Source organism: Argopecten irradians, chromosome 7 (genome assembly GCF_041381155.1).
Source record: "Argopecten irradians isolate NY chromosome 7, Ai_NY, whole genome shotgun sequence".
Taxonomy (NCBI): Eukaryota; Metazoa; Mollusca; class Bivalvia; order Pectinida; family Pectinidae; genus Argopecten; species Argopecten irradians.
Window position 1 is genome coordinate 46,706,767 of NC_091140.1, and position 25,850 is coordinate 46,732,616.

General features: G+C 35.5%; 1 protein-coding gene and 1 pseudogene across 5 annotated transcripts in view; one reads left to right on the forward strand and one right to left on the reverse strand.

The window, feature by feature from the left end:
- Positions 1-5,232, forward strand: part of LOC138326712 (uncharacterized) — a 42,148-nt gene extending 36,916 nt beyond the window's left edge. For all 5 annotated transcript variants that reach the window (XM_069272722.1, XM_069272723.1, XM_069272721.1 and 2 more), the window contains 6 exons: positions 52-279; positions 593-757; positions 1,528-1,863; positions 2,107-2,200; positions 2,459-2,672; positions 3,489-5,232. In XM_069272722.1, the coding sequence (XP_069128823.1) occupies positions 52-279; positions 593-757; positions 1,528-1,863; positions 2,107-2,200; positions 2,459-2,672; positions 3,489-3,617 (1,166 nt within the window). In that variant the 3' untranslated portion in view covers positions 3,618-5,232. The remainder of the gene's footprint in view (positions 1-51; positions 280-592; positions 758-1,527; positions 1,864-2,106; positions 2,201-2,458; positions 2,673-3,488) is intronic.
- Positions 5,233-15,075: 9,843 nt separating this feature from the next.
- Positions 15,076-25,172, reverse strand: LOC138327276 (uncharacterized; annotated as a pseudogene).
- Positions 25,173-25,850: the final 678 nt, after the last annotated feature.

The following is a 25,850-nucleotide window of genomic DNA, read 5'->3' on the forward strand; positions in this document are numbered from 1 at the left end:
TCAGAAGCCTTTTCCTAGCCGATTATTTTAACATATTATCTGACCCCTCAGAAACTTCCACTCCCCGGGAGCCGCTGGACCGAGTGACCAGCACACCAAAGAAAGGTAACTCCTTCATCCAGAGCGTTCCAACTAGGATATCCGTGCCGAGTATGTACAGCTCGATCAACAATGACGACGAGGATGAGAGAAATCCAGAAGAGGATGACGCCGAGCAGAGTTTTAGGGCGGCGGAGGACGCTCTAAAGGAATTGGAGTTAGAGGAGAACATGACTAAAGGTAGTTGTTCTTATTCTTAAATAATGACATTCCTCTTTGTCCTTTATTTCGCTTTCCTTTCTTAAATAAATATGAAATTGTGAGAAGTTATTGTTTTACTTTTCTCTTCTGCGTAAGATTTAAATGTAATAAGTGCAGGTATGTCAATGGAGGATGAACAAGTTCTGATTTATAAAGTGTCTTTTCTGTATTGATATACTTCTTTAATACGACGATCATAATAAAGATTGAAATTTATATTGGGTTAATTGTAAAATATTAATCTTTGTCCGAATTATATTGTTCTAAAATCATTGCTGTAACTATCTTACAGTGAAGAGTATGGTGAGAGAGAATATGAGATCTGCCAGTAGACTGACGGAGACGGAAACCCTACAGGAAGCCATTAACGACTTCAAACGTATGAAGTTACCAGAAGAGGGAGGCGACCTCTCGTTTGCTGAGGATCAACTTGAGATCATGACATGTGCAAAAGAAGGTAAGGCTAAATAAAAAGAAATATTCATAGTACTTCTGGTAAAAAGACCCATTAGACTCAATTTTCTTCATAAACGTAGATAGATTCGTATATATTGAAACACATGGACACGGATTATAAAACAGTGCTATTTAAGCGGCATATCAATATATCTAAGCTCATATTAAGTGGGTCCCACTCTGTAACTAGGATAATGAGGACTTAGGACATCAAGCCTTCCAGTTTTCATACACCATGCACTTGCGGTTGTATAGTATACATGAAATAAACCAGTATGCTTATATTCCTTTTAAGTATAACAGAAGAGGAGAAAATGTAGCGGCCAGACCGGGATTCGAACCCGGGACACTCTGAACACTAGCCGAGTGCTCTACCGACTAAGCTACCTGGTCACCGATGATCGACCAAGTCCAATCCCGCTACACTCCTACCTCTTTTCTCGAAGTCTTCGCCCTCGAAGACATACGAGACCCTTCCAAACACCACCACTGTGGGTTATTTAGTTGGGCGTCAATTATGTAACAGGAGAGGAGAAAATGTAGCGGCCAGACCGGTATTCGAATCCGGGACCCTCCGAACACTAGCCGAGTGCTCTACTGACTGAGCTACCTGGTCAATCCCGATACACAAGTAATAAAAATAGCTTTACTGAAAAAAAATGAATATATTTGTAGATGCCTTTACTTTGTTGACTATCACGAATGAAATGTATACTTTGAAGTAGACTGGTTCTATAAATCAACATAAAACAAACTTTTTTTTTATCACAGCATACAAACGCCATCGGTCTTGGCGATCTAGAACGATGGACGTATTCAAACATTACTGGAAAGTAATGAAAGACAAATCAGCACGTGTGGACGAGACTCTGAATGACGACATCGATCACGAGATACAACGACTACGTCACATCAACACTATGTGTAGGAAAATGGCGAAGGCAGCAAAAAACATCGGACGCAATTGGGAAGCTCTGATTGAAAGCGAGCAAAGCTTCAACGAGATCCTGAACGAACAGCCGGAAGTAAACAAAAGCCTTGGAGAGGATCTTGGAAACACAACTTTACTACAACACGAAATGATTGGTGTTGAAACTGAAATGAAAAGTACGTGCTTTAATTTGATTTTCTTTTATGTAAACGTTCATACACCATTTTTTTCATTCATATATACATATAGTTTGATTTGCCTTCCGAACGATCATTGAAAGCAATTTGACTACAATTCTTACTCTACTGAGTTTTAAATTATATCATAATTCCCTTGCAAAACGTATTTGATAACATGTTAAAGTTTTATGTATGTAGTCTCTCTTACACGTATTTACTATTTTTGTTCTTTCTGAAAAGGTGCTTTTGACGATCTCGCAGGATCGCTGGACCAAATGTGTGCCTCTATGATAGGTAAAGCGGAAATATCAGCGAGGGAACTAGAGGCAGCAAGGTATCAAAAATATTTCATTTTTCTCCTGGTAGCTCTCTCAAAAAGCTACAATTGTGTTATTCCAAGTGAAAATGATTACATGCATGATGAATTAACTCGGGAAATCGTTATAGTCAGGAAAGTAAAACTTTTATTATGTTTTCTTCTTTCTGTACATTTCTTGTGAACGTTAATAAAAAGGGCAAATGACATTCTGTCACTTTTTATAGTCTAAACAATTCTCACTTGCATGAATGAACAAAAGTAAATAACTTGTAGGATGGACATGGAACGAGAAACGTTACTGATGGCGCGATCTGAGCGTGAAAGAGCAAGATCTCGTTCACCTGGAAGGAATTCGAGATCGACCTCAATTTCGCCATCACGTGCCGGAAGTACCAGACCACGTGCCAAGGAACTTGCCATTAAAGCATCATTCTATGCCCTGCGAACCAACATTCTTGGGGAAATCCGCAAAGGAAACGAAGCCGTGGTAAGTAAATATGAACTATTACGCATTTGCATATCACAAAGTTGTCTGCCCTTACGTGTAATAACATCATTTGTTTGCGAACGAAAGCCGTACTTTTCGGAGAAAAAAGACGTGACTTTTGCTCACAAAATAAATGACATAACAAACGATATCTACCCGTGAGGGAGCTAACTCTTTAATATGCGAAGACGGAATAAGCTACGTTAAGAACATCTTCGAAAACACCATTTCAAAAACGTCAAAGTAAAAAATACGATAACCGAATATGTCTTAATTACCACAACACTACAAATGCAGATCTGTAAATTAAGATTGTCTTGTAAATTATGATAGAAAATAGTTTTTACTATTTCACTAATTTTATCTGAAAATTAAAAGCAATAAATGTGTACTTGATATTTTGGAAGATCTATATTATTATCATGAACACCTTTTTTCTCAGTAACTCTTGATAACGTGCATATCAACAATTCCAAGAAAAAGTCAATTCGAGGACATTTCCAAGAACTGTTCAGTCGATGATAAAACATAAAGAAGCAATTAAGGCTTAGTGATGTTTAATGTTAAAACTCTGCATTACGCTGTATGCCCAGGGCAAACTGTAAATGAGTAATAATAGAAATAGGTCGATGTTATTTTTCAATTTCAACAAAATTTTATTTCAATTACTTTAGTAAAGTAAAATGCAAACGTATTAAACAAAAAGTAACGCGTACGTAAGTTTTCTCCCTAAATTTTAAATAGAATTAGTAATAAAATGGCTTCTTGGAGCTCCCGTTGAATTTTCTGATTATGACGAATGTCCTATTATTTCAGGAGGAAGAGATTCGCCAGAAGCTTGCTGAACTACAGAGACACATGGCGGAGTTTCAAGGAGGCAACAATTCATCCCGGAATGACTCCCTTAACGAGATGTTCTCTTCGTGGTCCGCAAAGTTAGAGTAGACTAATCAATCTATATATCATCAAGTGTGAGAGATCGTCTTATCGGTGCAACAAGTGAACTTGGAGAACAAAATGACAAACTATATTATATTTACAGTGCAAAATCCGTCCATAAATAACAGTTTAATTTTCTTTGGGGTGACATAGCAGAATATTCTTATAAATAATTGTGTAAAGTAACACCGTCGTTTCAAAATCACTACTACTAGTACTACAACAAACTTGCGTGTTAGTCCGAATTATTCTACATTCGGTGGTTTGTTTCTATGATCCTTGAGTCGACGAATGGGTCCTCGTATGAAAATATAATAGAATGGCAGAATAATCCAAACTAACCTTGCAAATTTGTCATATATGTAAACAAAAAGGAAACAGAAAACAATTGTTTTGTTTGTAAAAAACCTAGAAATCGATAACAGGTGTTTTGTAATAAACAACTAGAAATCGATAACAGGTGTTTTGTAATAAACAACTAAAAATCGATAACAGGTGTCTTGTAATAAACAACTAGAAATCGATAACAGGTGTTTTAACAGGTGTTTTGTAATAAACAACTAGAAATCGATAACAGATGTTTTATAATAAACAACTAGAAATCGACATTAGGTGTTTTGTAATTAACAACTAGAAATCGATAACAGTTGTTTTGTAATAAACAACTAGAAATCGAAAACAGGTGTTTTGTAATAAACAACTAGAAATCGATAATAAGTGTGTTATTTGTATTTAAAATTTCTCGTCACGCTTGATTTAATTGTATAGTCGGATTCATTATTAATATACATCATCGGTGCAGCTATAAGTCAACGTTTAATTAGATCTCATAATACTAAACTTTTTGTTTTAGATGTCATATTGCTCATAATGATAATTAATATAATTATGGAAGATTGTGTTTAACACTAAGGTATACTTCTAAATTAAGATAATTAAATACGCATTTCATGGAAAACTTTATCTCATTATTCCCTGTCATAAAACCCTTGAATAGATAGTGATTTATTTGTTAAAATAAATCCTCAGTTAAATATATTTATGCTCAGATGCAAACCATTAGATATGCGAAGTGCTATTTTTTATATTTAATAGTAATATATTACTTAGTCCATTCATTACAATTGTTGTTTTTCAGGGTGTCATTTATACAATACTATTTCTTGGAATTTGCATAAACTGTGAATATACCAGTAATAGCGAGATACGTATACTTTTTATATGTATTTTCCTTTTCTTTTTTAGAAACACACATTTACTAAAACGTTAACTTCTTTTGGACTCATTTTATGCATGTGTTATACTGCGAAATTATTTTGGCGGTTTTTGTTTGCATATAATCTCCAATATCTCCAGGAAATATTTTACAGTGCTGTGATAGACGTAGATCCACAATTAATGACGTCGTTTGTGTGTCGATGACGTAGTTTGTGTGTCGACACTAACCGATATTATTGTCTGTGATAATGTGTTAACTTTACACACAGTTGTTGTTGTTTATCGTTTTGTTTTTATTGTTGAAGAATGGTTTAGTGACTTTGTTATATTCACATAAATCAGTTTATTATAGCGTGATTTTGATAAGGAAAATGTAATGTGATAATAAAGTGTATCCACTATTTATACTGCGTAAATTAATGTAGTTCCATGCTAATATTTATGGCTAGTGAGCGACCTTGTCTCGCTTTTGTTCTTCTTCTCTTCAACACATTCATGCATTGTTGTTTACTGTGAGTAGTAAGCGGAAGTATAGTGGCGACATCTTTAAAAGGACATTAACTAAGAATTTAAACATTATTGAAATATGTTGTAGTTTAAACAACAAAATATGGGTTGATGTTAATGCTTAACAAGATATGATGTATATAGAACAAGGCAACTGGCTAATACAGTGTCACTACGATATGGTAGCATCGGGTGTGCTCAATATCAGTGATGAGGCCCTACTTAGCAGCCAATACTTACCTCAATCACAACGAGACACATTATTATTCATAATTTTAAAAGAACTCAATATAAAGGTATAGACGTTATCCCACCTCGGCCACTTCGATATATCAGAATTAGCTCATCCATCTTGTTATGTCAGTACTAATGATTGAAAAGATGGGAAGTAACGTTGATAAATGCTATCGACAATTCGATATCGATTTGAAATGCGAATCATTAAAAAGGTTACATGAGAATAGACCCAGTTTAAGCAGAAGGGAAAGCGTTATCTGTTTAGTCATATTCACCCGCAATACAGATCTAGGTCACGGCGAAGCCTGTAATACAGATATAGGTCATGGCGACACCCGCCATACAGATATAGGTCACGGCGACACCTGCGATACATATATAGGTGAACTCTATTCTCGATACACCGGGGGTTGATATTACTGCTATTGTATCAATCTCTGCACCATGTCGTATGAGGAGGAGAAACACAAAGCGCGGGCATACAAGATCACAGACGAGCAAGGATACAAACTAAGGGTACATATAACGACAGTGATAGTAGCCTCTAGAGTATAGCGGACGGGTCAAATTGGGATCAAGACACGTCTTAATGAGAAATGGGTAACGACTACGAAGCAGAAGAGATGATGTGGAACTCATATATAAAGTCATTTATGCTTGCTCCACATAAGACTCAAAGACAATATGAATTGAAATGGCCATCTTATAAAGATGACAATTTATTATAAAGAACCATATTATTATATTCTTCAAAATTTATCATGTGGAAATACAACTTTTGCACAATATATCACAACAGTTTACATCCTGTGGTGGGGATTCCACAGAATTACGCCGCCAATATGCATATAGAAATTAAAATAACAAAATTCTACAGAATAAAACACTCTGGTAAATACATCAAGATATACTTATTATGCCATAAACAAAAAGATAGCAAAAATTGGGTGGATTGAGGGTGGGCTTAAAATTGTCTATGAAAACACCCCCTGCTCTAGATGGAGTGTATATTTAGTATCAGAAGGATCATCCAAAATTTGGGACAGTTCCACGAACTCCCCATTCCAAATTTTCTGTCGCAATTTTGGCGAGACTTTTTGATAAAGAGGTCGACAGGACAGTTGTGGTGGTTTGACTGGTGGATATGTCTCAGATCTAGATAAATTTATTGCATCAGAATGTGTATGTATTAAATTCAAGGCACCTGTCTCCCTAATCATGACACTGTCTCTGTTTGTCTGAAGTGGTTCTGTTTCCTGAGCTTCAAAACCTGCAGCAGCAGTTGAGGAAGGAATGACAGGTATAGAGCTAGCTGTACTGTCAGAGTCGGCAGGTGCAGTTTTTAGTCTTAGTTCCTGTAAGACAGCAGCAGTAACATCCTTTGTAATTTGCTGGGTCACAGCAGCCAGATTGGATGTAGGGATTTCTTCAACTGATACAGCTGCAGCTGGTGCTTTCCTCTTTCTGGGTATTCTTTTAGAGGCCATGTTTGCTGACTGAAATTAAATGTAAATTAACTTATAAACCAAGTTGTTCTATAGTAATACAATGAGAAAAGAGGTACCTCAACATGAATATATATCTGGCATAAAATTCAACAGTTGAACTACCAACAAATCTGTCTTGATGACATAAGTATCCTTTGGAAACATTTTTTTAAACAAAATATAACAAACATAGACATGAAACTTGTGAATATAACAGGGTTATATATATCATTATGTAGTCTAAGGGAGACAACCATAAGAAATGAAGTAGACTAATATAAGGGAGGCAACCACGATAAATGAAACAAGCTAAGGGAGACAACTGTAATAATTGAAACAAGCTAGGGGAGACAACCAGACACTCCACATATTATGTGAAGTTTTTTTTTTGTTTTTTGTTTTTTTTTTGTTATCATAATAGGACTGAAGCCCATATAAACAGATTATTCCAATCGACTGATTAATAATTAAGCAACACTGAAATCAAACACACATATAAAGGTTATTAGAGCTAAATGTTTGAAAATCAGATGGGGCTAAAACCCTATACATAGGTTCCCCTAACAGCTTACAACTGAATTTCGATATCACATGGGGCTAAAAACCTATACATAGTACATAGGTTCCCCTAACAGCTTACAGCTGAATTTTAATATCACATGGGGCTAAAAACCTATACATAGGTTCCCCTAACAGCTTACAGCTGAATTTCAATATCACATATGCATGGGGCTAAAGACCTATACATATAGGTTCCCCTAACAGCTTATAGCTTAATTTTAATACCACATGTGGCTAAAAACCTATAAATAGGTTCCCCTAATAGCTTATAGCTTAATTTTAATATCACATGAAGCTAAAGCTTATAGCTGAATTTCAATATCATATGAGGCTAAAACCTATACATATGTTCCCCTAACAGCTTACAGCTGAATTTCAATATCACATGGGGCTAAAAACCTATACATAGGTTCCCCTAGCAGCTTACAGCTGAATTTTAATATCACATGGGGCTAAAAACCTATACATAGGTTCCCCTAACAGCTTACAGCTGAATTTCAATATCACATATGCATGGGGCTAAAAACCTATACATAGGTTCCCCTAACAGCTTACAGCTGAATTTTAATATCACACGGGGCTAAAATTCTACACAGGTTCCCCTAACAGCTTACAGCTGAATTTTAATATCACATGTGGCTAAAAACCTACATACAGAGGTTCCCCTATCAGCTTATAGCATTTTTTTTTTATATATATAAGAAAAAGCAAGGTTTGAATTATACATATGGGAAGAACTAAGAATTCACGTCAATTCAAAACAAACAAACCTAATGTCGAGTACTGGGCAAATGCGTGTTTGAGGGCAAGACGAACACTCCTGTAAAATTTCCTCGTGCCGTCGGTGTTAAGGTGACAATTGTCTGGTAAAAATAACTGTTTAGGACTATCATGCAACCGTCTGTGACCCCAAAACTCAAGACCTTCTTGCTGAGGAACCTGCACCCGTAAAAATGCATTGGCTTCCGTCCGTCGATAAGCGTACACACTCGGGGATATTCCCCGGGGCTTAGGTTGCTTAAAAATGTCGCACACAAAAACCAACACAACTCCAAATCGACTGTTACATTAACGAATAACAGAAAGGAGAAACCAGCAGCTAAATTCAAAACACAATTTAATTATATATACAATATTATACAGAGATGGTTTACGATATCTAAAGTAATTGGTGGTGGTACAAGACTAGTACGATGATTTAAAGTGTTACTTATCTGTATGCGAATGTCCTGGTATAATCCTTGATCCTTCCAGGTTTCAAATTAACAATAATCACAAATCCACAAGGAAATTGAATGTCCACCGATGATTTGTAAAGTTCCAGGCAATATGAAAAAAATCCACACAAAGTGTTGTAATAATCCACAGATAAAGTCACAATAGCTCTCCCAATAGAATCTTATATGGCGCTGTACAATTCTTGATATGTCTTATTACAGGTCTCATTACAGTTCTGATTAGCCTTGGACAGCTGGAGTATATATAGCTAAACCGTAATTCAAGAATATTGGAGAACCTTCTACTTCTAGAAATATCTAACTAAAAACAGTAAACAAGTAAACACACATAACTTTCTGGAAATAGATCATTCTAGATCTCTACTTAAAATCAACATGTTTACAAACATATTTGTTTATACATGATTAAATTCTAGAAAGTTCTATAACCTAAATCAATGATATGACCTTCATAGGATGTATTGATAAAAAAAGCTATAGGAGTTATCTCCCTTATCTCATAACTACATGTATTTAGTGTCATACATAACACACCCCTCCTTAAAGAAAAGAAAGTTTTCTTGAAAAGGAAACTTTCTTGACATATCAAGTAATATTTAAATCCTTGATAAAGCATCAGCTAGAATATTGTCTTTCCCTTTGATATGTTTGATGTCAAGATTGTACTCTTGCAAAGTCAAACTCCACCTGAGAATTCTTTGATTTTTGTTTTTCATTTTCCCAATGAATGTCAAAGGGTTGTGGTCGGTGAAGACCAACACAGGCACAACTGTAGTGCATAGATACACATCAAATTGGTTTAAGGCCAAAATCAATGCTAAACATTCTTTCTCAATGGTGGAATAATTTCTCTGGTGTTTGTCAAACTTTTTCGAGAAATAACAAATTGGATGGTCAATTTGTTCAGTACCTTCTTGCATCAAAACAGCACCAACACCTACATCGCTGGCGTCAACAAACAGTTTAAACTGTTTATTAAAATCTGGAGCAGTCAGAACTGGTGAGTTTGATAGTATGGCTTTCAATTTCTCAAAGGCAGACTTACATTCGTCTGACCAGACAAATTTGACATTTTTCTTTAACAAAGCAGTAAGTGGAGCTGCTATAACAGAGAAATTTTGACAAAATTTTCTGTAGTATCCAGCCATACCAAGAAACCTCATCAGCTCTCTCTTGCTCCCAGGAGCTGGAAAATCTATAATTGATTCTACTTTGGCCTGAACAGGTTTAACCTGCCCCTGTCCTACAACATGGCCTAAAAATTCAACAGTTGCATGACAAAATTCACATTTCAATAAGTTTACAGTCAATTTCATGGTAGTGAGTCTTTCAAAGAATTCACGAATCCCGCGTAGTTGGTCTTCCCACGTGTCGTGGTAGTTGATGACGTCATCAATGTATCCATCACAGCCTTCCAGGTCTGATATCACGCTGTTAAGAAGACGTTGAAATGTTGCCGGGGCATTCTTCATACCAAATGGCATAACTTTGTACTGGTACAAACCTTGCGAGGTTACAAATGCCGACACTTCTTTAGCTCTTTCTGTTAATGGCACCTGCCAATATCCTTTCAACAGGTCAAACTTGCTTACGTACTTGGCTTTGCCAACTTTGTCAATACATGAGTCAATCCTTGGAATTGGATAAGAGTCTGTTTTACTGACAGAGTTTACTTTTCTGAAGTCAGTACAGAACCGGTATGTCTTGTCTGGCTTTGGCACCAGAACACATGGAGAGCTCCATTCACTTTTGCTTGGTTCAATAATATCATTGTCCAACATGTATTGAATTTCTTTCTTTAAGTGTTCTTCTTTCAAAGGATTGACACGGTAAGGATGTTGCTTGACAGGTGGCGCATCGCCTACATCCACGTCGTGATAGATAGCATCTGTTTTGCCTGGTGTATCCGGAAACAAATGTTTATACTCAAGTATCAAATCTTTAAGTTCATTGCGTTCTTTTTCCGATAGATGACATAGTTTCTTGTCCAAGTTCGCGAGCACATCTGAATTCCGTAACTTAACACCACAGTCTAAACCTACATCTTGTACACCACCATCTAAGTCTAATTTACAAATATCAGCTGTACTTTCACTTTGTGATGGTACAGAGGCCAAAGTAGCAATAGGTTGAGAGGTCTTGCTCTCTTCTCTATCTACATATTTCTTAAGCATATTAACATGACATAATTGAGTTTTCTTGCGCCTCCCTGGAGTTTGTACAATGTAGTTAACATCATCGACCTTTTTCTCAACAACATAAGGTCCAAAATATCTAGCTTGCAAAGGCTGACCCGGTATTGGTAATAGAGCCAAAATTTTGTCACCTGGATCAAAACTTCTTGCACGGGCATCTTTATCATACCATGTTTTCATTTTGGTTTGAGTAACGGCCAAATTTTCTTTTGCCAGTTCACATGCCCTTGTCAACCTTTGCTTAAAGTTAGACACATACTCTAAGAGATTCACTTTAGAATCTTCGTCCAAAATTTTGTCTTTCAAAATTTTCAAAGGACCACGTACAGTATGTCCAAACACAAGTTCAAAGGGACTGAAGCCAAGAGATTCTTGTACAGATTCTCTAACGCCAAACAACAACATGTGTATACCTTCGTCCCAATCTCTTTTGTTTTCAAAACAATAAGATCTCATTATATTCTTCAATGTCTGATGAAAACGTTCTAAAGCACCCTGAGACTCTGGATGATAAGCACTAGACTTATACTGCTTGATCTGGAGCTGGTACATGACTTGTTGAAAAATACCAGACATGAAATTCGAACCTTGGTCCGATTGGACAGCTTTTGGAAGACCAACCAATGTAAAGAATTTAACCAAAGCCTTGACTATGTTAGGGGCTTTAATATTCCTGAGTGGAATGGCTTCAGGAAAGCGTGTGGAAGCACACATAATAGTTAAAAGATACTCATTCCCAGACTTAGTTTTGGGTAGAGGACCTACACAGTCTATAATGACTCTACTAAATGGTTCCTCAAATGCTGGAATGGGGTGCAAAGGTGCAACAGGGATTTTCTGATTAGGTTTCCCTACCACCTGACAAGTATGACAAGACCTACAAAAATCAGCCACATCCCGTTTCAACTTGGGCCAAAAGAAGTGATCTAAGATCCTGTTATAAGTCTTGGTCACACCTAGATGCCCTGCCATAGGTACGTCATGAGACAAACTTAGAATATCTTGCCTATACCTCGGTGGGACAACTATTTGATTGACAACCTTCCAGTCTTCCTCGGGAGACACATCAGGGGGGCGCCACTTGCGCATCAACACACCTGACCTACGGAAGTAACAAACCGGGACTTTCTCAGCCTCTTCCTCACTCAAAGCCCGATCACACAGTAAGGAGATTTCAGGATCTTTTTCCTGTTCTACTATAAGCTCCTCTCTAGACAAAGATGATTTGCTCATCATGTCAGACAAAGAAGTACCCTTGTTAGGAACAACTCTATCACTATCAAAGTCTACAGGATTGCTCAAAAGATCACACTTGCTCCCGACATCCTCTATATCATGAGCCAAGAAAGTGTCACCTAACCCTGGACTATAATGATCCTCAACTACTGCAACATCAGAAACCTTCTTACTCATTGAACGAGTTACAGCACAAGAAGGGAAAATACCAGGAAATTCCTGTTGAATAGACTCAGCATCATCTGTTTTATCTGGAATACTGGACACTAAGGGATCTACCCTAACTTTCTCTCCAGCCAAGTCATTGCCTAAAATGAGCGACACGCCCTCTATGGGAAGTTCCGGTCTAACACCAATGGTGACAGGCCCAGTAACCAAGTCTGACTTTAAATAAACAGAATGGAGAGGCACATTAACAAAACCTAACTCTACACCTTGAAGCAAAACACTACTACTACCACATGAGGTCTCCTCAGACAAAGGCACTACGCCATCTAATATCAAAGAATGAGAAGCCCCAGTATCTCGCAAAATCTTCACAGGTTTCAAGTTGGTAATATCACTAGTAAGTGAAACAAAACCTTCAGAAATGAAGGGAGAGTACTTCTCCAAGACACTATCAGACTCTGAGCTCTTAATCTCAACAGACACTTTAGAATCTTCCACAATATCACTAAGTTTCTGACTAGGCTTTGACATAGCTAACACAGAAGGAACTGACTGTTTACGCCTTTGCTCCTTACGCTGGAGAGAATAACATTCAGACATAGTATGCCCTACTTTCTTGCAGTAATTACAAACAGGACCAGAAGGAGACCCCACACCTACCCTATCATCTGTTTTAGAAGCAGACTTAGTTTTATCACCTAATTTAGGTTTGTCGTAGGAAGGGCCACTAAAGGTTGGGTTCCTAGGCTGACCAAATTTACTAGTACCTGTGGTACTGTTTTTGTCTTGAGAACTGTTTTTAACAAATGAGCCTTTGTGGGTGAGAGCGTAATCATCAGCCATTGTAGCTGCTTCACTAAGTGTTTCAACTTTTCTCTCATCTAAATGAGTTTTTATGTTTGTGTGGACACAACGTTTAAACTCCTCTATCAACAATAATTGCCTCAATTTACCGAAATCGTCATCAATTTCTTTAGAATCACACCACCTATTAAATAATTGTTCTTTTTCTCTGGCAAATTCTACATGAGTTTGTTCATCTCTCTTTCTCGAGTTTCGAAATTTCTGGCGGTAAGCCTCAGGAACTAACTCATAAGCTTTCAAAATAGCTTTCTTGACTACTTGGTAATTTGAAATCTCATCTACAGATAAAGAAGAATAAATGTCTCTAGCTTTACCAATCAAGACACTTTGAAGAAGCATTGTAAGCTTATCTTCAGGCCATTTCATACTATCAGCTATTTTCTCAAAATGCAGAAAATACTTGTCAACTTCTTTCTCTTGAAAAGGAGGAACTAACCTAATGTTTCTACTGACATCAAAACCTCTGTTTCCTTGTAAACCCCTAAAAGTTAGATTACTTGAACTGTCTTGAGAAGCTAGCTCTAATTCTTTCATTCTAAGTTCTGTTTCAGCTTGAATTTTCTGCTTCTCTAGCTCTAACATCTGATCTCTCTCAATCTCTTTTTCTTTTAATTCTCTTTCAATTTCTTTTTCTCTTAACTCTTTTTCTATTTCCATTTGTCTTAGTTTCATTTCATGTTCAAGTTCCATTTGTCTAATTTGAATTTCTGAGCTGACTGTTTCCTCTATACTATCTAATGCACTAGAGTCAAATTTGTCATTGTCAACAAAATATCTTATAATTACATTCCTAATTTCAGCTTTCCTCAAATTAGTTTTGATAGTAAGGCCTAAATGTTTACCCAATAACAGTAAATCCTTCTTACTAACTTGCAAAAGAACTTCCAGGGATGGCGCTTTAACAAACTGTTCTACCTGCATAGTAGTCATATTTATCTAGCTGTTGGTTTCAAATGTAAACTCAAAGTTTGTACACAAATTTTGAAAATTTCTTAATTAATTTTTCAAAGTTAGATTTCACAAATTGAATATCGATCCCGGACAAGAGCCCCCAATTCTGTTACATGAACGAATAACAGAAAGGAGAAACCAGCAGCTAAATTCAAAACACAATTTAATTATATATACAATATTATACAGAGATGGTTTACAATATCTAAAGTAATTGGTGGTGGTACAAGACTAGTACGATGATTTAAAGTGTTACTTATCTGTATGCGAATGTCCTGGTATAATCCTTGATCCTTCCAGGTTTCAAATTAACAATAATCACAAATCCACAAGGAAATTGAATGTCCACCGATGATTTGTAAAGTTCCAGGCAATATGAATAAATCCACACAAAGTGTTGCAATAATCCACAGATAAAGTCACAATAGCTCTCCCAATAGAATCTTATATGGCGCTGTACAATTCTTGATATGTCTTATTACAGGTCTCATTACAGTTCTGATTAGCCTTGGACAGCTGGAGTATATATAGCTAAACCGTAATTCAAGAATATTGGAGAACCTTCTACTTCTAGAAATATCTAACTAAAAACAGTAAACAAGTAAACACACATAACTTTCTGGAAATAGATCATTCTAGATCTCTACTTAAAATCAACATGTTTACAAACATATTTGTTTATACATGATTAAATTCTAGAAAGTTCTATAACCTAAATCAATGATATGACCTTCATAGGATGTATTGATAAAAAAAGCTATAGGAGTTATCTCCCTTATCTCATAACTACATGTATTTAGTGTCATACATAACATATAATTGAGTGTCTAAATCCTTCGTCGGTCTGCCTTATTCCGTGGGCCTGCCTTTCTCTCCTGCAAACATGCAATCGAGACATGGCCCTTTGGTCAATCATCTCTGGTTGATGGGAAGTAAACACTATGACTATCTCCTTTTTCTTGCATTCCCTGAATGCTACATCCCGCAACTTCTGAATCATTTGTGGATGCATGCATCGGTCTGCCTCCTCTAGCAATAATGTCTGGTATTTCTTGTTCGTAAACATCAATGAAAACTGTTTTGCTTCGATTATGCCTTCTGGTACTTTGAGTAATTCGATTGGTTTTCCTTTATGACTAACAGTTATTTCATACTTTTCTTCCGTTTCTGCCGTTTTTTTCTTTTTGAATTCATATTCCAATGGATAGATTATTGTTCTGGAATACTTTGTTTTCTTCTGTTTCTTCTTCTGTGCTACGATCTTGCGATTCCAAAAGGGTTTGAAGTATTTCAGCCCTTTTTGATGCCGTCTTGTAATGTTCATTGGCTTTACCCATATTCTGAGATTGGCTCCACTGTATAGCTCCAGGTGAACGTAAAGGAAACGTAAGTACAACGGTTTTATCTAGAGTCTGAAGTATACAATCACACGTCGTAGTACCTAGTATTCTATTGATCTCGCTTTTGAGATCTTGACATTTTTGGACCTTTTCAGGATCTTTTTTTTTCGTGATAAGGTCTTCCAATGAATTCAACAACTTCTCTAAATCATCTCTATCCTTCCTATCTTCAACTGTAGATGATAGTTTATTTTCTTTTCGTTGAACAACTAAGCTTTGGATCTTTTCAAGGATTCCATCTTTGGTTGTTGAAACGTCATAGGTTGTGTCGACTTTATCATTGGTTGTTGAAACGTCATCGGTTGTGTCGCCTTTATCTGTGGTTGTCAAACGGTCATACAACCACTTCACTAGATCTATATCCTCAATATCTTCACTTTTAGATGACAGTTCTGTCAAAAGGCCATGCAACCACTTCACTAGATCCTTATCCTCAACATCTTCAACTGTAGGTGACAGTTTTACTTTTCGTTGATAAACTAAGCTTAGGATCTTTTGAAGGGTTCTATCGGTTTGGCCGACTTTATCTTTGTCTGTCAAACGGTCATACAACCACTTCACTAGATCTATATCCTCAATATCTTCACTTTTAGATGACAGTTTTTCTTTTCGTCGTTCAACTAAGCTTTGGCCATCGGTTGTGTCGACTTTATCATTGGTTGTTGAAACGTCATCAGTTGTGTCGCCTCTATCTGTGGTTGTCAAAAGGCCATGCAACCACTTCTCTAGATCCTTATCCTCAACATCTTCAACTGTAGATGACAGTTTTACTTTTCGTTGATAAACTAAGCTTAGGATCTTTTGAAGGATTCTATCGGTTTGGTCGAATTTATCTTTTTGTCTGTCAAACGGTCATACAACCACTTCACTAGATCTATATCCTCAATATCTTCACTTTTAGATGACAGTTTTTCTTTTCGTTGTTCAACGCTTTGGCCATCGGTTGTGCCGACTTTATCTTTGTCTGTCAAAAGGCCATGCAACCCCTTCACTGAAGTGCTATCATCAATATCTTCACCTTTAGATGACAGTTTTCGTTGATCAACTGAGCTTTTGATCTCTTGATTGGTTCCACCGGCTGTGTCGACTTTATCTTGGACATCTTTCAAAAGTTCTTCCAACAACTGCGCAAGATCTATATCCTTAATATCTTCATCTGTAGCTGATGCTTTATTTTCTTTCAGTTGATCTTTTATTCTTTTGATCTCTTGAAGGGTTGTGTCTGTGCGATCGTCTGTATCGTTGGTGAGTTTATCCAATAATTCTAACAACTGCTTTAAATATCTATCCGTACAAAAATCAAGGTAACATGTTGTTTTATCATTTTTGTCTACAACGCACCACAAGTTTATAAGTGTTATTAGTTGGACGCCTTACAAACAAAGAATAAAGCTTACATCCAGCAGGGACCAATTCTGATAAATCTGATTGTTCGCTGGTTTCAAAGTAAGAAAGAACGAAAGCAACTTTCTCCTCGTCATTTATTCCCGAGTCTGTGACATTTACATTGCTTGATAAGCACCGTCTGATCAGTTCGAAAACGGCAGTCTTTCCAGTTCCATTCGCCCCAATAAGGAAATTGGGACCTTTTTTAAATGTCAAAGATTGGTAATCCTCAAAGCATAAGAAATTCTTGAAAGCTACTCTTCGAAGCATATTGATTCTGAAAAGAAAACATATATTTAAAATACAATTGAGGACATTTTAAAAACACATTTCAGATAGCTTTAATTCGTGTTAATCTGATGATATACATGTGGTGCCATCAACAGTTGTTACACACAACTCATTGTATACATGGAAGGCCGTCATTAAAACACCGATACATTATTGTTGTAGTGGGATAGAAATAGATGTTACACAACGAGTGGCTGTTGGATATGGAATTTATTTCACACGAGGGAGTTATTTATTAAAAGTTACAAATTGGTAATCAACAGCTGCATCGTTTATTTGATACTCTGAGAGTTGAATAACACTGACTATTGTGGTAGAACAACCAATAAACCATAATGTCATGTATCTGCCATAGATTTAATTTAAACTTAATTTTTCGCTGTCCAGACAGGCTCATTACGCAGAATCGAAATTGTTTTGGTTTAACCATTTTTTTTAAACGAAGACGACTGTAAACACGTAGCAAAAATTATCAGCGAAATTAGGAAGAAAATACAATCTTGCTCCGATTTATTGAACGAATTGCAGACATAACTAAAAGACAAACATTTTGACTTTGTCAGTTTTTTTTTTCTTAAGTTTATTTCGAGATATCGGGACCTGGCTCTGATATCTCGGAACAATAATACAATAATTTTTCCTCTTATGTAACTTATATCAAAGCGTTTGACTTAAGTCAGTTTTTGACTTAAGTTTGTTTCGATAAATCGGGGTCAGGTGCCCCTGAAACGAAAGCTAAACAGAGACATGCTTTGTTCATACAAGTACATAGTATGCAGGTATAGGAGGAAAACAGATATATCTTATTCCTATAAACATATTAATATTACGTCTGCAAAAAATATTATTTTCCCATAACTCGAAGACTTGACAAAAACATCATTTGTGTCTACGGTACATGTATATCCTAATAAAAACGGATGTGCTCGCATCGCTCTTACTTGAGAAGTGTGCATTGTATGGTCTCGTGCAGAAATTTAGGTTTGTTCAATACCATTATGTTTTCGTAATATTTCTAATCATATCAAATTACCAAATTTTGCCAAATGATAGAGTTGATAACCTTATGGCGACATTACTTATTTTAAAATGCAGGAGTTAATCAGGTTTGTAGTGACGATGGGGGAATACAAGTGGATTCCGTTAATGTTGCATTGGTGATGCCACAGTCCATACGTGGGTACAATCACACATGAGGACCGCTTTGTATAACCTTTGACCCCAATTATGTTTGTCAGCTGATATATGTTGACAGATGACGCTAATGCATTCTCATCTTGTTTTCGTTATTTTTTTATTGAGTCTTTATAAACATTACTTAAACTTCTACTTAAAATCTTCAAATTCTTTATAAACTAGTACATGTATATAACCATAGATTGTCACAGTAAGAGAGTTAACCATAAAAGGTAAGCACTTGGTTATAAGAAAGTATTCAGCAAACAAATATTAAAAAAATAGACCATGACAATGTATTCTATACAGGTAAGAGGCTAGCAGAAATATTGTAGCTCAAACGAATCTTAGACAGATAATGGTGTCGTCTTTAGGTATAGTAGGCCGGATACGTATATTTGTTCAAGTGAGAGCGAAGCGAGTACACGTACTCGTTTTCGAGTTATCTGAGGAGTATTCACTACATGTTCACTGTACCCAACCGGATGTGGGTAACGCATACGTAAATGACTATGAATAAGCGAAACAAGCCAACACAAAAAGGACATTTAGTGGATAACTGTAATTCAAATGTGCGTAACTGAGTTATAATTTTAGGTGAATGGTGGGTATCTGACGAACATGGAGCGTGACTGACGAATTAGGCTTGGATCGACCAATATATGAAAGTAATTTTTTTAATTATTTATGCATTAGGGCCTATGGGTGAAAAGACCTATTGTTTTTGTTCTGTTTTTTATTATTATCATTCTGCACAGAAACTTGTATATAAAGAATCTCCGAAATTAGAAGAGATGTGCCAATGAACATGTCACCATATTGTAGGGCCTGAGTTTAAGGTGTGACAGGAACATTTTTATGTTGCTCGAACATTCAATATAGTCTAATGACCTTACTTCCTGGTTTTAAACTGATATCAATATCTCGTTGACGACTTGACGCATTTATTTCTGTTTTGGATATGTTAACTAACGTACCACTTTTCTGTAAAACGTCAACTTCCGGTTGAAATTAGGGTCAAAGTTTAAAAGTGCATTTTTCCGAAATAATCATTAAAATATCTAATCTTCTCAAGTTCTAGAAGACCCAGAGACCTAATATTAGGTCTGTAGCATGCTGACACATAAATGCTTATTAAGTTTGATGATATGATTGACCGTGACCTTCATTCAAGGTCATATGGTCCTAAATTCCTAAAATTTTTAAATGACTACTGACGTCCTTCTTGAGTCCTGAAATTGGACCTGTAACATGTTGCGATTAAGTGCTAACAAGTATGTTAATATGAATGACCTTAAAAGAAATTCCTTCATGGTGAAAAACCCGTCAAAATGTCCAGAGAAAATTTCGAGTTTTTCTTTGTTTTCATGCTACATCCTCATTTCTGATTGGTCGATTCTTTTCATACCTATAGAAAAGTTGAAAGTTTGGGATTGTTCTTAGTTTTTGAAGTGTCACAAGGATTTTAAATTATTTATGTAAAACATTTATCTATTTCTTATCTGTTCCGCTTTAATAAAAATAATTATGGTGTAATTTAAAACAAAAAGAAAGTATATGATATATGGTCATATTTGCATGGCTATTTTCTTTTTTTAAAGAGAGTTACAGTTCAGCGCCAGGCACAAAATTTAGTTATTTTATCTTATAAACAGATGTAATTGACAGCAAGGTCAGCATTGCCCGACAAACATGTTAACTGAGGCATGCGAAATCTGACCTAAATCAGCGGTCACCATGTTTGTAGAGCTTAACTACAGTTACCCACATCCGGTTTGGTACAGTGATGTTGATACTTCGGTCTTTTGTAGCCTTTACAAATGCATGCTCACAGTAGTTGAACTCCACCAATATTTTCGCAAATTGTTTGAATAATTAACTCGTATATCACCTTTCACTCAAAAATTACGCATTTTCCCTCTAAAGTACTTGACTGAGAAAGCATAAACATACACACAGAGATTGGCAACGCCTTCTTTGTCTTTGTTGACAGGCAGTGTATTCTTTTAAACATGATATTTTTGCATCAACACAAAGTTTAAACATTATATCATGGTTTGATGTGATCAGTTTTTGCGATTGATGTTATTTTATATGATTTTTTAAAGCATTAACATAAGCAATTTTACCTCGTTTTTCGAAAATCAGACATTCAAAACCGGAAGTGGTTTTAAAAGTTGTTTTATAACCAAAGTTATTCTGGTGTATTTAACTATTTAAGAGTTTATCTAAAAAACCCTATATATATATATATAGAGGTATATCTGTTGATCTTAAAAATGGTTGAGTTGCCAATCTCTATGTATATTTACGTTATATGTGTTTCTGGAGAATGCATTCAAATTTTAGAAAACAGAATAAACACCGATTATAAAAACACCCCTGGACACGCTTCTGCATGGTTTGTAGCGACAAAACTGTATGTAAATAGAAATTTTGGTTTTATATGACTGTATGCTTTGTTGGATTTGTATTTTTGTCTTTTAGTGATTTAAGACCCCTTTTCGCACAGATGGATAACTTGGATAATGCACTCAAAGACCAGAGAGTGGCGAATAATTTGATGACATCTTTAACCACTACATACAAGAGCACTGTTCTGAAAAATATATTTTGTAAAAACATCTTTAGAAAGAGCAATGAAAAAATAAAGAATTATATTCTAGAGGAAATATAAGTCTCCGGGGAAAGCATAAATGTCTCTTTTGATGAAAACTGTTGAGTTTATGTACAAAGACTTGGTTCGGCATCCCTTATGACCCCAATGTGTTAATACTGAAACCAGACAATATGTATGTTAACCAATCAGATGCAAAAGAACTTAAAAAGGAATCCCCAGCACGACAATCTCAATTGACTTGGATTAAATCTATCATTAGAATAGTGTAATGGATAAAGCGATCGATCTGTGATCCCATAATGACAGGGTGCTCGATGCGGTGTGTTTCATTGTTTTTAATTTTGGCATTGGAACATATATATCTAAAATATATTTAGATAGCATACTACACGTATTAATATACTTATAAGAACAAAAAAGTTGCAAAATACATTGTATTTCACAAGACAAGTAATACACATTCCACTATCATAATCATAAAACTTCTACAATTTCTGTTATTAGGGAACCCAATAATGACAGTGATACCGAATGTCGGCATGTGCACTTTAGCTATAAACAAACCAGTTATAATAGAAATTGGATTAATTGGTTTTACTGTGATATGCCAGAAAAGCCGACTCTAGTGTAATGTATGTGAAATGTTAAAACTCGCTTATCGGATATCTTGTATGTCGAACCCTGGCCCTTGTCAGTGTAGAAAAGATTTTTTATCTGAATTACTCAAATCATTCTAACAGTAGTGTGTTTACCTTATTAGATGCATGTGGTTTAGTCAACTCCTCCGTGGCTATGTATTGCATTTGTTTAACGTGCGTGACTTTGGCTCGGGTATGGGTACTTCATACATGTTGTACCTGCTTAATCGTATTGATCAACAAAATACTTAACAATGATGTGAAATTTGTCAATATTTCTTGTTATATGTTTCATTAGGAATGTAAAACAAAATATTTATGACATATTTGCCTCGTGGTTATGTAACAGAATTATCCTCACTGAATTGTCCCTTTAATAACCACCCTCAATGAAATACAACACATCAAAATCGTCTTGTTGTCGATTTCTAACAGATTCCGTCGCAAAAGTATGCCGACAAGACCCAAACGTCCACACATCATTTTGTAACCATATGGCCTTTGAATAATGAGATTTTGGACCAGTATTACTAGTAATTTGGGAAATCGTCAGAATTTAATGTTGTATTTTTCCAGTTGTGTATAAATGTTGACAATGAATGATACGTTAAATTAAAGATCAACATTTCCGAAATACGGTTGTGTATAATCGCTTAAAGTGAAGTGGGGTGCCGTAGGGTACGTGATCGAGTTGCCAGCCTTGATTTTATAGAATACTACTAAGACATCTATAATGCAATCTTTATTAAAACAAAAGATTTAGAGGTAAGTTATTAAAAGGTATATATTTAAAATTGATTTTCAATCTTGCCAGATTGGGGCAGTGAGCTTTGCTTTCTGTGTGCCGGAATTCTGGCAAGTTGGCGGGGCATGTGTCAATATGTAAATTCCCCTTTCCTTTTAAATTGGAACAGGTATCCCGGGTAGGTCTGCTTGGTTGTCCAAGGGACATAACTCAGAAGGTAAAGTGATAAGGGGAGGTATTGTGCTTGTTCTTTTGAAAATGAAACTATATCCCATTACTTTCTCGAATGCCCTTTATATTATCAACATAGACTTTCCCTGTTCACCTCCATTAGTAGTTATGCAAATCATAACCATATTGATACCAATATTCTTCTTCAAGGCTGTCCTGACTGTGACGAAACTATAAACAGACAATTACGTCATGATGTTCACCTATATATTGGGAAATCAAAACGTTTTAATCTCTATATGATTTAAATAAGCCATGACATAACCTTTTGAAATAAGCTTTTGAAATTTATTAAAAAAAAAAATAAAAAAATTCTCAAAAATTATGCAATGTCCACTATATATAATTTGAATAATATTGTATATATTCTACTCTAATTATCCTCTGACAAAGATATATATTTGGAGTATTTTGTTGAGCATGGTTGCTTTGGTACTGTTACTTTGCTTTGTTCTATATACAGCCTATACATAGTCTATTAAAGTATATAATACGTGCACGTTTTTATTATTTTCAAGTGAGATATGACAAGTGTATAAATATACACACATGGACTGTTGGTTATTGTCTGTCAATACTGAGTAATATTGGGTCTAATATAACATTTAAAATAATAGCTGTATTTATATTATGTGTGATATGTGAATGGAGTAACAAAAGAGTTAACTATAACTGTTGTAAAAATTTAATTTCAAAACTTAAATATTATATCTTTATAATTGATGTAAGTTAAAACTATTACTTTTGACACCAGAAGTATGGGGAGAATTTATAAAAGGCTTTGCCTGTTATTTAATCCACTTCACCTGAAACAATAAAATTTGTTGAAATGAAAATAAAGGCGAGGTATCGCTGCATGAGATGGATGATAGATCTAAGTTTAGGTGTTGGCTATGGGAGCCCATCACAATGTTTCATAGGCAACTGTAAAGGAGCACTCCAGGACGGTGTGCTTGCACAAGAGTGTTGTGATCGCCTAGTTTCCCGGAACCAGCCCTATTGTTGCTGTTTGTTGGTCATCATGCAGCTGGTGGGCACCATGCAGGTGAGCATTCGCAGGTTGCTGTTTGCTAGACTACTATACTGGTGGACATTCAGCTGGTTAAGTGTTTGTCTGTCACCATGCAAGTGGGGATTCATTTGGAAACAATCAGTCTCTTGTTGGGTTTTCGGGTGCTTATTGATTCATTGCTGCTTCCTTCTTTTACTGATTTTTTTTTTTTATGAGATAATGGTCCCTTTTTTTTAATTTACCTTTTTTGAAATTAGTGTCCCTCATAAGCTTTTTAGGCTGGATATTTTATTTTATATCTACATAATGTCATGTAAAGTATTATTGTGTTTAAAATGCATGGCACTATAATAAAATATATCTTAGTTACTTACTTACTTTAAGCCCTGAGACAACATAATTCACAGTTCTAATCTATTACGTTATGTGTTAGAAAATTCGAATATGTATACAGACTATGATTGAAATGATAAAAAATAACACTACATACACATCCTGTAATATCTTCAGACAAACACATTGTTTTTTCAAAGTAATTTATCCTGTCAAAATAAAATTGCTGAGTTAATTTGTGATCCCATTTGGTCTAGTCTTACTGCAAATTGTACTGAATATCTTCCCATAATGCATACAAGTTTGGCAGCAAGAATAGGACCAAAATCCGGGTCGAAAATTCACTCCGCAAGTTTACTTTTACAGGATAATTTACTTGAAAAAATAATGTGTTGACATATCTGTTGTCAATAATTTTTCAAAAACGTTATAAAAGGCTCTAGAAGTGTTCCCGTGTATACATACGTTTTGATGTTGTTTTGTTCAGTTTTATACAAGTGCATTACTAATAAAATTTGAATTTAAATTTGCATAGAGTCATTAAATGATTTTATAACATATAAGCAATGTTAATAACTTACACAATGTATCTAATATCATTTAAAAAGGTTCGAGAGGAGACACCATATATCCAATTCGTCAGTATACGGCAGTATAATCACTAGGAATCATACCGTTCAAATTCCGTCCATGACCATCTACAAAACCCATACAGTAGAGCCTTCGTCTACTAAAGACAATGATTGGTAAAACACTCCAGATAATGAGTTCAAACCAGATATTGACATGTTGTCTCTCCAAACAGAAATTGTTATTCACACTCACTATTGTACACAATAAAACACGAATTTATAAAAGTCCCTAGGATGGAAACACAACATTGAATAGTCCGTAACCCCCGCAACCCAGTTTGTTAATGATCGCTATTTCCGGAATTTTAATTCACTTTATTCCTTGGCCACTAATGTTATTAAGGTAGTTGTTAGTTTTATTGCATATTTACCTTCAAAATACGCTTAGTATTTCCAGTAACTCCCTTGACACCAGAATAGTTTGCCCGAAGCGTTTCCTAGGAAATACAAAAAAAAACATCGTTTAGTTATAGTCGCAATTTTCAAACAATCCGGTAGTTATGGTGGACAATTTGGAACTCATCGGGGAATCTCATACCGTACGTATAATGTACAGTTAATATATGACAAAAACCCGTTATATTCAGAATGACTGTTGTAAAACAGGTGTATGTAAATGGTATTGATATATAAATCCACAATGATAACACTGGTATATACCTACGCAGTATCAACAGAATGAATAATGAAAACATGGTTCTTCCTGTATACATTCCACTACAACCATAATAATGATTTACAACATATCAAACATTCAGCATTTCAGATAATGATAGTATACTGGTGATACTGGAAAAGTGAAAGGTATTTATTTTTGGATTTTTTTTTCTTCACTTTCTTTATTCCCCAGACATGTTTTATATAAGTTGAAGAATTACAACGTTGGGGCCTTAGGGTAATGCTTCCTATATAAATGAACATTTATTGGACTTCCGCTATTGTAATCAACATATCTCAATGTACATTTAATGGACTTTCGCCATAGTTATCAATATATCTCAATGTACATTTAATGGACTTTCGCCAAAGTTACCATCATATCTCAATGTATATTTAATGGACTTTCGACATAGTTATCAACATACCTCAATGTACGTTTAATGGACTTTTCGC